This window comes from Leptodactylus fuscus, chromosome 4 (genome assembly GCF_031893055.1).
Source record: "Leptodactylus fuscus isolate aLepFus1 chromosome 4, aLepFus1.hap2, whole genome shotgun sequence".
Lineage (NCBI taxonomy): Eukaryota > Metazoa > Chordata > Amphibia > Anura > Leptodactylidae > Leptodactylus > Leptodactylus fuscus.
In genome coordinates, this window is record NC_134268.1 from 218158476 (window position 1) to 218173505 (window position 15030).

At 43.1% G+C, this 15030-nt stretch overlaps 1 protein-coding gene across 1 annotated transcript in view; it reads right to left on the reverse strand.

Moving 5' to 3' along the window:
• The window catches only part of DGKB (diacylglycerol kinase beta), a 320729-nt gene that overhangs the window by 169757 nt on the left and 135942 nt on the right, over positions 1–15030 (reverse strand). Inside the window, exons 16-19 of the mRNA XM_075271811.1 lie at positions 13508–13582; positions 10745–10830; positions 9817–9906; positions 5981–6141 (exon numbers count right to left, since the gene is read on the reverse strand). Of these exons, the coding sequence (XP_075127912.1) occupies positions 5981–6141; positions 9817–9906; positions 10745–10830; positions 13508–13582 (412 nt within the window). The remainder of the gene's footprint in view (positions 1–5980; positions 6142–9816; positions 9907–10744; positions 10831–13507; positions 13583–15030) is intronic.

Sequence of the window (15030 nt, forward strand, 5' to 3'; positions counted from 1 at the left end):
GGCTCCAACCCCTTTAAAACTGAACGTATGGGGATCCCCAATATCATGTTCCGGCAATGCCCAGTGACCCAATGAAATAGAACATAGAAAATCGAGCAACACCTCGGCAGTCAGGTAGATATTCTGGTTGTGAATCGGAGCTCCTCCCAATGATGGGCTTGAAGCAGTTAATTCCGTAGAACTTCACTGCCGCTCGGGAAAGGATCCGAGAAGAGGAGCGCTCACCGTAGGCCGAGAACTGGATGACATAGACGGTTACAGAGATGCTATTAATGATTTTCTATTAATGTTTAATAATGCGGAGTGATTAAGACATTACCTACATTTTATTATCCTATATTCCTTCACTGGCCGAATCCCTTCTCTGCGCCATATTTCATTACGAACAAATGTAAAACGTACATTTTCTCATTTATATTAGATACGATAATAATTACACAAGATTACAGGACATTTCCTTCAATGTGCTTCTTCTTGTTCAATACTTTCACCGTGACGGCTCCGTCTTATCATTCTTTTTGGCTTCAATTACATTACAATATATTATATATGGCTGACGAATGTTTAAAATTGGTCTGTAGTAGGTCGAAACAGCCTGCGGGTAGTCAACGGACGGGGACCTATAGACTGTGAGCCAACCTATGCCTTGGACGCGCTATCCCGGGGTCTATATTATATATGTACTAATAGATGTCGAGATTATTTCACGTACAGGAATAATATGAAGCGACTTGAGCCCAATGCAACATGAATAACCACACACCACCATTGATATTGGCATCCTCTAATATGGCAATGGGCATTTGGGGTCTCCATATGGACAGGGCGCGGTTGCAAATGGCCAAGGCTCAATATGACTTTATCCCTGCAGAGGCCAGTACAAGAGAAAAAGATGGCCAAAAAAGACTTCCAATGACCAGCTGATCACATTGTCTTATGGGACCTTGCCTCTAAAGAAATTGTCCAGCCCATCAATGAAAACCCAATTTGACCAGGAGGGACAGCAGCATCTCTCTCCACAACCAGTGTCCTCTTCGCATGTCACACTAGGTGGGGTTAGAGAGGATGGACAACCCCTTTAACTCCATAAATTGTGCCCTCCCCCAGGATGCTTCTACCCCTTCTCCCACCATACCCCTCTTCTCCTCTTCCAGTTTGACCCACAACCACTCATGTAGCTATAGGGATCTCAGTAGTCAGACCAAGAAGCCAAAGAGTCCCATGGGTCACCTAACCACCCTAGAGCTGGATACACTTCTTTGTTCTCCATTATGATTCCCTTTGATGGCAGACGGTCTGTGCATCATAAATGTATTCCCCTTGCCCTCTGGAGCACTGGAGTGAGAAGATTTATGGTACACAGCCATAGCACAACAGGGAGAATGAATACTATTTGGGGGCATGGAATGGGAATGATGGGAATCTTGTGTGCACAGACAAGTTGTCATGTTGGTCTGGGCCTAGATAGAGAAGAAAAGGGAAATGTAAAAAAATGTATAAAAGCTGCTAAAATGCATGGATGGGAGCGGCCGAGGAGAGCTTGTGCAAAGGGGCCAAACTGCATTTTTGCACCATAGCCTGAGATCCTTTAGGTACACCCCTACCTATCAGCAGGACCTGGAGATCCAGCACTTCATTGCATATTATCATAAGTCAGATGGTAGGCCCAGATAAGTCCTTACTTACCTTTCTTCTTGGCTGAACATGTCTAGATATAGGTCTCAAAGCTTGTCCTGGACTGGCTTAGGTAAGCAAAAATGCCACCCTCCCTGGGGCCCTGGCATAGCGCCGCCTGAAGCGGTCGCTTCAGGTCGCCTCATGGGAGGTGCAGCGCTGGCTATGTGTGTGTACATGTGGCCACCCAGTATCTGAGTTGTGCATTGCAACCTTTCAAGGCAGGGGCGTAGCTATAGGAGTGTCCAGGTCGCAACTGCTACTGGATCCTGGAGTTTCACGGAGCCCAATGATCTCTCTACAGCAAAGAAGACCCCAGCATCCTAGATGACACTCGGTAAGTGGGAGCCCCATTACATATTTTGCATAGGGTCTTCAAATCACGCCTGTGTTTCAAGGGTTTCGTTCACATGTTGCATTATTGTATTAAAGTGGTTTCACAAGACATTGGAGTTCTTGACCAAACTGGAGATGGGTTGAATGTGGACACATCTGTAGATAAACACATAAGAGGTTTGTGTGTACGACGACTTTCCATTTATTCTCATGTAAGGTTGTCACAATAAATCTGTATGAGAATATTGGATGTTGTGAGTGCTTGCATAACAAGACCAAGGACTGGCAAAGTAAAAGGGGAATCTTGAAGATGTGCAAAATGCAACTGGCCCCCGCGATTCATTCCGCTCCCTGTTTTCTATAATGATGAGTATTTTTATCTGCGGAGTTCAAAGAATCAAGAAGAGTTGAAACAACTTTATATTTCAGTGTGATTGGAAAGGGCACATTTGCATTGCACAGAGACAGGCGATGTGGTGAGGGCTTCCAGGGGTTCACACTTGTCTGGAGTCAAGTGACATGCCTACTGAGGATACGTGGAAAATACCAAAGGACCAGTCACCTGTTGGAAAGGGCAGCGGGATTGTGCTAGAAATTCAATTATCTGGAATGTGTTACGGTAAATTATACAGGATTCCCTGAGATCTGTGCGCTACATCTCAGCTTATTGCTATCCAGGGTCTTCTTATAGGGATCAAACTGACACATACATTGGAAATATTGCAACATACGGAAGAAATTTCTGCTTCTCAACCGGAAAATACACCCATCATGCAGCCATCTCTACATAGTTTGTTTTACTTTGCAAATGTGTCTGTGTTACCAGATGACGCCTTGTTCTACAAATCCTCTACCATCTAGTGGTAGAGATCACAATGTTGTTCTGTCCACTTATTTTGCAATAAGCCAAAATCTGGAGCCAAAGAATAGACCCAAACAGGTCCAAAGTACAGACAGAAGAGGTAGATTTCGTCCCATTAAAGTTTTTGGCCCCATAGACATCAAGGAATCCAAACCAGGAAATCCGGTCCGTAAGTTGTCCCCATTTCCCAGCCCTAGTTCAGATTGGAAACTTAGACTTAGTAATCTATGATTCCTTGGGGTCCATGGCTCACCACCGCAGAACCACCGTCCTGAATTATATACAGTATAGAAGAGTTGAGCCATGGGACAGATCATTACGACGTGGGAATTCAAAGCCGGTTCTGAGAATCTTGGAGCTAGCCACCAATGAATCATTATGATACTCCGAGTTCTCTTCAGACCCCAGAATATAATAATTGGAAGCCCATGGATGTGTAAAAATAATAACAAGCTCATATTCCCATTTCTTTACTTCTCTGGATTTCCACCATGGTGTCTGGTCTACATTCTTGGCATATTATGATCTCCTGGTGGCTCTTGGACTCTTCTGACCATCTTGAGACGTGAAGACTTTTCTGATCAGATGTTTCTCTTGTACTGGGATAATATAGTATTGAATGGTGGCCAGATGCACCCAGGCCCTGCTGTACATGGGGCCAGATTGTCCAATGTCATATTAGAGGAGACCAGGATCAATGGAAGGTAATGGCCTAATTATCTATTTTATCCAGGGCCAGGAGCATCAAGTTATTTCTCTGTATGAAGTAATAACCACATTGTCACAATGTTGACCTACTCTTCATGAGCCTTGACCAGTAATTAGACCTCAGAGGTCCACATGGGTCCACTGATGTCACCCAAGGGACTAGAAGGGGTCATAAGACCCCAGGACGGCAGGCTGGACATGGAGCCCAGGAGAGCTGAATAGAGTTGCATATCACTGTTCATTGTTTACTTCTCCCCGGGGTCTCCAATTATTATACCATGAGGACCCAAAATATAAGCACTACCAATCGGAACCAAACCGAAACTTGTGGGGAAACTTTGAGAAAAAGTCATGTCCAACCAAATGGAAAGCAATTCTACAATTTTTAAGGCCAAAATTAGCCCCAACATTAAGGGGTTAATGCGCGTTAAGTGATACAAAGTATGTGCCAAGATAAAAAATAGCTACAAAAACAAAAAGTGACAATATTGGGACAGATTTCCCAATGTAGAAAATTTGAAAAATTTTCCAAACGGTCAACACTGACCAATGTTTTCTAGTACATAGATTGTTATTATAGCTGCCACCCCTCGTACCCTCCTAGCAAACCCCCCTCCCCCCCCAGGGTCAACAATGAGGTCAAGTGTGGGCTAAACTTTTTTGATATGAAAAATACAGGAATTAGATGTAAGCTTGACTCATTTAGCTCGTCTCGTCCTTGTGACACGGAGGAGATAGACATCAATTCCAAGCGTGAAGACTCTCGCCCGTGGCCTATTTTACAATTGGCTGTTAGCACGGAGCCGTGTCCCTACTTTCTCATAATAAGGCACGAACAAAGACGAAGACGTCTCAGTATTTCCTTGCTGCAAATTTTTTATTATTTTTTTTTTTTAAGCGAAATGTGTTAAGTAAGCTTTAAAATCCAGGTTGTAATCTGCATAGCGAGACAAAATACATAATGTGAAGATGAAAATATTTTTTTTTTTTTGGTATATAATTGGCATTTATCCTATGTCTATTAAGATGAAATCTGGCGATGATGTGAGCTGGGGAATTGGGTCATGGGCTTTGTGTTCTCTTTGAGAAACACTCTCTAGTGTAAATGAGACCTCGAGGTCTCATTTTGCATTTGACACTTTAATATGTTATAAAGGAGGTATTAAGATTTCTCATGCTTTTGCAACATACCCGCCGTACATAGATCGGAGAAAACTTTTTATCAGCGCAGGTGAGACGTGTTCCCCCCGCTCCTCCTCCTCCCCGTAACCCTCATTTGGCATTTCCCTGATTACAAATGGGCCCCGGACCTTTCATAGAATAGATCAATGGATGGCAAAGGAATAACGAAGTGACTAAGACGTAAAAATAGAGAACAAACAACGTGAATAGGATGTGAAGGTGTTTGTGAGTGCGGCCTGATACAATGTATCGGAGAATGGAAATCATTGGAATTTAAAGGAGAGCTCCACTTTTGGTCGAATGTTATAAACTTTTTTTTATGTTTTATTTGTTTTTCATATATTTTGTGTTATTTTGTTTGTTTTTGTTGATTTTTTTTTTTTGTTTCCGATCCACAACCAAAGCTGAAATTCTTCAAAATTTGGTTGTTTTTGTATTCACTGGGTGTGGTGTGTGATGAGACATTCAGACGTCGTAAAGGAGGATGTGACCAACGTTTTCTCAAAGGCCCTTTCTATTCACAAGACCAATATTTTGATGGTACGTTGACATGGACAGCCAAAATATAGGTGAGCCTCTATTTTTGTCCGTTTTCATGGATCTCTCCATACGCTGTATATTGTAGGAGGGATCTGGGAAACTGACCGCCCCTGTAGTGCAAAACGGGCAAGTAAAGCTTTAAGTTTAGACCAGGTTTTCTTTGTACCAGTCTCCTCATTTGCATTGCAGGAAGTATTACAATAGAAGATAACACCTTTATAGATAACACCACTGACCCATCATTTCATTCACTACGGTCAATAGATGATGTCACAGTTATCCTGCCCAGCAAAAAGTATGTCTAGAACACTCTTCCATAGACCCCCAATGAGTCGACTCCAGTCTATTGCCGCCTATGGCCATGACTATGCTGTAAAGCAAATCACTAAATGCTGTTAACAGAGCAGACAAGATGGCCGTCCCCATAATCATGTGATATAGATTTCAGATCGATTATTTAATAAAAAATAAAATTGGTGACGTATTTTGTACAAATGAAACTAAGTTGCAATGTCAGATGCAACCCATGGACAGGACCTAGCACGCTTTCTGAAAAAGCAGCCATGGACAACCCCTTAGAGCTCTGGAGTGAAATATCTCCATGAGGTTGACGTGCCCTAGAAGCACTGGGGTCAATGGGTTGACTAAATGCACTCAATAAATGGAAGGATCGCTCACCACTCCGATGGAGAAGTAGTTATTTATGATGGAGTAAGGCACTGGGTCTCCCTTTTCATCTTTGTCATTAGGGATCACTTCGATTTTCCATCGGTCTAGTAGAACAACTGTGCCATTCTCAATGTCTTTGAGGAACTTCAAGAGGTTTTCCCCTTCGTAGCCTACAAGAAATAAAAATTACAGTAAACGGATACGACCAACATAAAGTGACATTAATATTTATAACCTGAGAAGAAGATTGTGTCACATAGACATGGAAGGTTCTGCTACAGATTCTGTCACATTTCATGGAAGAATTAGCACCACACCTAGTGTAAAAATGACTGAACCAGGACTGGACAGCAATAGAGCTACATGGCAGCTACACAGTGTACAGAGCCCCCTGCTACTGACTACATACACTGTATAGCTGAGAACATATATTTGGTGGAGTTTCTCACTGATCTCATATCCCAAGGACAGGTCACCTATCTATCTTAGATAATACGCTGGTTCTAGTGCCACTAACCTATCTATCTGCAGGGTTGGGGTGATATGCTGGTTCTGGTGACAGTAACCTATCTATCTGCAGGGCTGGGGTGATATGCTGGTTCTGGTGACACTAACCTATCTATCTGCAGGGCTGGGGTGATATGCTGGGGTCTGGTGACAGTAACCTATCTATCTGCAGTGCTGGGGTGATATACTGGTTCTGGTGACACTAACCTATCTATCTGCAGGGCTGGGGTGATATGCTGGTTCTGGTGACACTAACCTATCTATCTGCAGGGCTGGGGTGATATGCTGGGATGTGGTGACAGTAACCTATCTATCTGCAGGGCTGGGGTGATATGCTGGGTCTGGTGACACTAACCTATCTATCTGCAGGGCTGGGGTGATATGCTGGTTCTGGTGACACTAACCTATCTATCTGCGGGGTTGGGGTGATATACTGGTTCTGGTGACAGTAACCTATCTATCTGCAGGGCTGGGGTGATATACTGGATCTGATGACACTAACCTATCTATCTGCAGAGCTGGGGTGATATGCTGATTCTGGTGACACTAACCTATCTATCTGCAGGGCTGGGGTGATATGCTGGTTCTGGTGACAGTAACCTATCTATCTGCAGGGCTGGGTTGATATGCTGGTTCTGGTGACAGTAACCTATCTATCTGCGGGGTTGGGGTGATATGCTGGTTCTGGTGACACTAACCTATCTATCTGCAGGACTGGGGTGATATGCTGGTTCTGGTGACACTAACCTATCTATCTGCGGGGTTGGGGTGATATACTGGATCTGATGACACTAACCTATCTATCTGCAGAGCTGGGGTGATATGCTGATTCTGGTGACACTAACCTATCTATCTGCAGGGCTGGGGTGATATGCTGGTTCTGGTGACAGTAACCTATCTATCTGCAGGGCTGGGGTGATTTGCTGGTTCTGGTGACAGTAACCTATCTATCTGCAGGGCTGGGGTGATATACTGGTTCTGGTGACAGTAACCTATCTATCTGCAGGACTGGGGTGATATGCTGGTTCTGGTGACACTAACCTATCTATCTGCAGGGATGGGGTGATATGCTGTTGATGGATGCCACAATCCCACACTAGCACTAGCTGGAGAACATATAGGTTGTGGCCACCACTCGGGACAGATTATTGCACATCGATGTACAACTCATCAGGCACTACAGTGACTAAGTGACTATAATCTCCTGTTCCTCTCTATCATATGACCATGGACTGATTTGTATCCTTTGGGTGTAATCAGAACGAATGACAACAAGCAGAGATCTAGAAAACGGTGAGGAACTGTTACAGAAGGTATCTGAAACTGTACAGCCCCATTAAGACTAGAAATGAGTGATTATGTTTGCAACAAATCAAGTCTGCTGAGAATTTTTCAAAAATTTTGCGCTCAGCCAGACATGAAATTCTTGAGGTTAACCTCAGACAAATCCACCAAAGAGAGTGTGTAAAAATAAAAAAGAAACATTCACCTCTCCTGTGCTCCACCACTACATCTTGTAGATCTTCTTCCCAGCCGCCTGCCATGGTCTTCGCACCTCCTGGTCACCACTGAAGCATGTGATTGGACCCTAGTGGTCACACGGGGGCACTGGTGTCATTACAAACTGACTGTACAGCGAGTGTTTGTTGTATCCTCAAAGCACAATCATATCGGTCCCTCCCACTTGACCACTGATGACCAATCACAGACCTCATCGATGACCTAGGGGCCGGCAAACATGGTGGACCTCTGGATGCAGCAGTGGAGTCCTAGAACGGGGAGTAAACTTTTCTTTCTTTTTCCCTACCCCCCTGGCCTGAGTATAACAATCAACTTTACCCAAACTTCTGGTTTGGAACGAAAATGTTTGGTCAAAAGTAAATTTTCTAGTGAATTTCTTAAATATTTGCCAAATGAATCGCTAAATGTTTGTTATGCTACAATTTTAGTAATATCATCATATCAGGAGTGTAAAGTCTACAATTCTAATGGACACATTGTATCTGTCACTGTCAGGTTGTATCTCTATCTCTATTCCATCTGTATCCGTGCAGTAGACACATTGTAGCCATCGTCTAATAATAATTCGCTATATGTGATGTTTAGGATCCGCTCCGATAACTAATAGGATAGGAATGTGGAATCAGGACTTGACCTTTGAATAAATGAATCCCGCGGGTAAAGAAAGTCTAAATGATGTCAAAGAAGAAAAACAAGAGCGCACAATGAGATTATGTCCAAAGCAGGGCGCAATAAGCCGGAGAGATGAAGCCAATAATACAGTCCTGGGCACTGATCCTGTGGATGTAATATTAGGCCACTATTATCCATGATTAAGGGCCGAGAGACCGAAACACGTTGGTGTGTGTGGCTGCAGATATCCAACTGAAGGGTGTTATATATATTGTTATATATGTGTGTTTCAAAGAAATCCAAAGTTTCAAAAATTGATCCTATATAAAAATCATCTATAAAATATATATAAGACAGAGTTGGCCTAATAGTGAGGTCTAAGAACTTTGTATGGTCTGAATTTTGCCTTACATGGGCGAGACTCATTTCCATATGAGACACTCCAGGCATCAAAAATATCCAACATGAATAGAACAAAAAACATTGTCTAATACAGGCTGCCATTGACAAGGCCTACCCTCTGCTTATGGAGGGCATACCCATGTGGTCCTGTGCTCTGCCAATGGAGGGCATACTCCATGTGGTCCTGTACTCTGTCAGTAGAAGACATAGCCCATGTGGTCCTTTATTCTGCCAATAGAGGGCATACCCCATGTGTTCCTGTACTCTGCCAGTAGAGGGCATACCCCATGTGGTCCTATACTCTGCCAATAGAGGGCATACTCCATGTGGTCCTGTATTCTGCCAATGGAGGGCATATTCCATGTGGTCTTGTACTCTGCCAATAGAGGGCACACTCCATGTTGTCCTGTACTCTGCCAACAGAGGGTAAATTCCATGATATCCTTTACTCTGCCAATGGAGAGTATACTCCATGTGGTCCTGTACTCTGCCAATAGAGGTCATACCCCATGTGGTCCAGTACTCTGCCAATGGAAGGCACACTCCATGTGGTCCTGTACTCTGCCAATAGAGGGTAAATTCCATGTTATCCTGTACTCTGCCAATGGAGGGCATACTCCAGGTGGTCCTGTACTCTGCCAATGGAGGACATACCCCATGCCATCCTGTATAAATATTCTTCTATAGGCACATTTCAATAATAACATTATGATACAGAATTTAATATCGATAGTGTCCTGATACAATTATAGTGAAAATGCACAAAATTCAGGATTACAAGTAAAAACTGAATGTTTTTTTACCTCCTCCCCACCTCAAACATCTTGCCAGGTCATTGCCCGTACCCAGAGGTAGGATCGCCACTGGAGGCTGCTTTGTTAAATTAGCTTTGTCTGAAAAAATAAAAAATAAAATTAATTGATATGAGGAAGGAAATTGTACACAGTGTCTGTGCAACCAAGATCCAAGTCACCAGGTTAGAAGTCCTGTCTATACAATACATCAGTGGGTGACATTTATCTATTTCGTAAAGGTATTCGAGGGACAATCCCAAATGACCTATCAGGGCACTTACATGTAGGAGACTCAAAAGTCCTCTTTCTTGGCTTAAGCAAAGAGTTAATACAAAGAAATAGAACAGGCTTCCTTCTTACTTTATACAGGTAGCCAACGTCAGACTGGCCCACCAAAGTACAAGAGGATCCACAGATGGGCACAAGAACAATAACGGTCCAGAAGAAAACAGACAAGCTCGAAAGGTATTATAGTCTATGTACTAGGGGTTCTAGAAGGGTGAGCCCCCAAAACCATTTGGTGGGCCCAATTAACTTCAATCTAACACTCCAAGTAGCCCGCCATCTTGCAATGATTCATTATCCAACTCATCTTTAGGTAAAATGTATTATTTTATTCAAAATAATCCAGATTCTCTAGCCCATGGAAACCAATTGACTCTAATTACAGTTAAACTGGCCCAGGAGGGTGTCCAGACTGGCCAATCCCTTCAAGTAGTCATTTTGAGAAACCTCTTCCACCAAAAATATAACTTGGGGCCACTTAGGTAAACCCCAACCATAGTTGGGAAGAGATATTCAACATGCCCAATCCTTTGTTGCGCCAAAAGATAAAAGTCTTCCCTAACATAGACATTCTGACAAAAATATACCATTCATACGAGAAGACGTCTCTGGTCAACTACTTAAGTCTACAGTAACGTTTACTGTTTCTTACCAATGCAGTCTAAAATCCATCCAACTGTCCCGTCTCCTCCGCAGGCAAGGACCCTAAAGTCTGGAACGTCACGAAAGAAATTCAACCTGAGAACGAAAAGCCATATACAGTAATTATTGCTAATGGCCAATGCTAAAATAAGGACGATTGTTAGGGAAATGCTAGATGACAATTCCCCAGAAGCTGCTGAAGAACCCTGGAGGAAGGGGCACAAGGGACAGTGAGCCCTAAGCGGAAGCCCCCCACTGTCCCTTCCTCTTGCCAGGTCCTATCCTACGTAATAGGCGGCAACTCGAAGACGATCCCTTCCTATATATGTGATACACTAAATGCAGACAAGACGAACAACAACAAAGGGAGGTCAACTAGCCAGGGTTCGGTAACAGTCGAGCAATGCAGTGCCAAATCGAAGTCCAAAAGAATAGTCAGTAGCGAAAGCCAGAGGAGCAACAGCAAGAGAAGCCAGCAAGCACGAGGCAATAACAGGCACCAGTGTGAATGTGAACCTAAATAGGGGAGATTGAGCCCGTCCAGGACCTGACAGGAAGGCAGGCTGTCAATCACAGGGCAAGACAAAATTTAACCACATAATGGACAGAGGCAACAAGGGCAGAAGATGGGTGTGGTGCAAATTCAATAACAGAACTAGAGCTGTGTTGGTTCACACAGTGGAACTAAAAACTCTAAGTAAAATATCAAACTGCACACGCCTCCTGCGCCGCAGCACGCGAGCAGAGGGTGGCGCAGAGACCCAAACATTGAGAGATTGAGGAAAAGACTAATAGAACCGTTAAAACATTCACAGACATTCTGTATCCTGAACACACTTGTTGGCCATGGTAGACTGGAGGGCCATTCCATATTTTGCTTTGGGGCCTTGTGGTTAACCCATGATACTGAGAGGGCCACTGATAAATATCTTAATGGAAACAATGGGGTGGAGAAAGTAGCAAGGATCACAATGGGCTCCAAATTATAGTGCAGTTTTTGCAATGTGTTGGGTTTGTAACATTTACACAACCTTGGGGCCAACTCTTGATGTCTGTCTTTCTCAGGAGAAGGGAAAAGGAGTCCTGCACAGGGTGTTACCACTCAATATCAAAGCTGATGGGACAAAAGAGTGCTCCAAGAAGGTCTGTCCAGGGGTATAACAATATCAGGCGTAGAAGTAGCTGTCACACTCGTGCTCTAGAGCTTAAGACAGCCTAAAAGCCCCTTTGAGGAGAGGAGACATTGTGGATCCTTTCACAACTTTTGGGTTGGGATAGATGTTCTGGCTTAGTATGTCATATCAGTTCAACAGATTTTCTGAAATAAAATTGAAAATTGTACCATCTGAAAATTTTTGAGATATTCGTAACTTCCCTAGTGTTACAGTAGGCTTAGACCAGGACTCACTCAATATGGCGGCATGTAATCACACAACATCGCATTACTATTTCATGATGCTACAACAATGATACAGGGTCAGGGTCATATTGTGACAGTGTTCCTCAGTGATGTAGTCACAGTCTACCCACATGATTGCTGTAGGCAAAAACTAGACTCACTCCTGGTGGTTACAAGGGTAGACCAATGGGACCATTGGAGAAGTGGTAATAGAATGGAGTATAGGTTTTATTTTACATCATTTTTACCTTCTGGACGATTCTACCAAATCTTCCAACACTACGGTCATTTTGGTGGTACTCGATGGTCTTTGCTTACTCTGCTGTAGTGATAATGTCACAATCTACCCTCATGCCGAAAAATAGCCTCATATCTAATGGTCAAATAAGCAAAGACCAACCAGGAACACCGAAGCGGTGGCACGAGAGTGGAGCATAGCTTTTACATTAGGTCTCCCTCTGGCCAAATTTTGGAGTACCCGGCATTAGAGATGAGCGAACAGTAAAATGTTCGAGGTTCGATATTAGTTTCCAGTAGCCCCTCAATATTCGACTACTTGCATCGAATATCGAACCCTATTATACTCTATGGGGGGAAAATGCTCGTTTCAGGGGTAGGCAACGTTCGATCAAATTATACTTACCAAGTCCACGAGTGAGGGTCGGGCTGGATCCTCCGAGAAGTCTTCTCCTGGCAGGATCCCCGCGGTGTCTATCGGCTCTTCAGTCACTCTGCCAGGCATTGGGCCTGGGCAGAGCCGACTGTGCATGCCGGCACTACAAGCGGACATACGCAGTCGGCTCTGCCCAGGCCCGATGCCCGGCAGAGTGAATGAAGAGCCGGAAGACGCCGCGGGGAAGCTGCACGGAGAAGACTTCTAAAGGTAGGAGAAGAACCAGCGTTGATTGGCCAACTGTATAGCATTCGGCCAATCGATGCTGGTTCTGCATCGAACTTTTCCATTTGAATAGCGAGTGGTACTCGATCGAGTACGAGTATTTCGATTACCGTAGTATTCAATCGAATACCTTCTCGATCGAGTACTACTCGCTCATCTCTACCCGGCATACCTTTCTCAAAAACTAAAGTAAAAATTTCTTTTGAACTCTCAGGAGCCACAGTCACTCCCGGATAAATGTAGACGCGGCGCCATAACCGCACGCGCCACACCATTACATCTTTTATTAATGTTTCACATGTGGAGATGAACGGATAAATTACAGAACCAGGGAAAACTTTCATGCGGTTTCAAATTCTTATTTGGCAAAATTACAAATTTAAAATATTAATTTTTGAGAAAATAACTACACAGAGACGGAATAAAAAATATCATTCATGTGGATGTAAACCTATAGAGAAGACAAAGCCTCTTACCCCGGCATAGGTCCAATCCCAGCAAGACTGTAAACCTGTCGTGGATTTAGAAGGTACTGAAATTTCCTATGTATCCTGCAGATAAAAAATAATGAAAGAAAACTTACAACAAGTTTATGGAATGACAAAAACAAAAGATATGGGCACTTTATAGCACAATAAAGACATAAGACTCATTCGGAGAATATTTGTTAATCTCCGCTAATATAGAATAGGTTTTTTGTTTTTTTTTCCACCTCTGATAAATAATTCATTAATGTGATGGAAATTGTAAGAGTGAAAAATGGTTTTCATAATCCGATAGTAAAATAAAACTGAACACTCCCTGTTGATCACATTCACGGTTCATATATTAAGTAATGTCTGGTAATATGAGGTATATTGATAATAATTATAGAAAGGCAAATGCTGTGTCTCGGCAATAAATTACCGGCAAATGTGTAACTCTGAGAACAAAAAGAGGCAAATTTTACAAAATGTAAAAAAAAAAACAGGATTCCGTTAGGTTGAGATTACGGACTGATGGACCGAGCCAATGTGTATGTTCTATGGACATGGTCTACGGGAGTGACAAGGTCTTACTACATTCTGTTCAGGATTACGTGGAGTATCCTTGACCAGCCAAACATATGTTGTTATGGTCAATGATCAACTCTTTTTAGAGATTAGAGTAGGGTTGAGCGATCGGGATCGGAAACGATCGGATCGTGATCGGCTCGAAAATGATCGAAAATCGGATTTTGAAATCTCAAGATCGGCTCAACCTTACCGTATATGTAATATACAATTAGGGTTGAGCAATCGGGATCGGGAAAGATAGGGTTGAGCAATCGGAATTGGATCCTGATCGGCGATCGAGCAGATTTCACAATCGTGATCAGGATCGGGATCGACTGGAAAATGATCGATCCTGAAATCTCAAGATTGGCTCAACCCTATGTGTGAGTACATTGAGTACCCTAGACCTGTTTGATATACTGTATGATCCATTGGCTATTGTCAACAGGGGTGATAGGGTTATACATAATATCAGTGCATGGAGTGTTCTAGATCTCTTCAACATATGTTATTACGGGCAATAGTCAGTTTATAGACAAGATGTAAGTTGAGTATTCTAGACTAGGGTTGAGCAGTCGGGATCAGGAAAGATCGGATCCCAATCGGCGATCGAGTAAATTTCACGATTGGGATCGGCTGGAAAATGATCAAAAGTCGGATTTTAAAAACGATCCTGAAATCTCAAGATCGGCTCAACCCTACTCTAGACCTGTTTGACTTATTGTATGATCTATTGGCAACTGTCAACAGAAATTCTAGGGTTTGCCACTGTTCTAAAATATTGCAAAGTGTGGGTACATGGCGTGCTTCAGGCATGCTCAACATATCTTTTTATGGCCAATGGACAACAGTTTTAAGGGGTTACATGTTAAGTGCCCAAGACCTTTTCAACAAATGATTTATGGGCAATGGTCAATGGAATTTCTGAGTTTACGTACTAATGTGGAAACAGGGTGTGATTATGT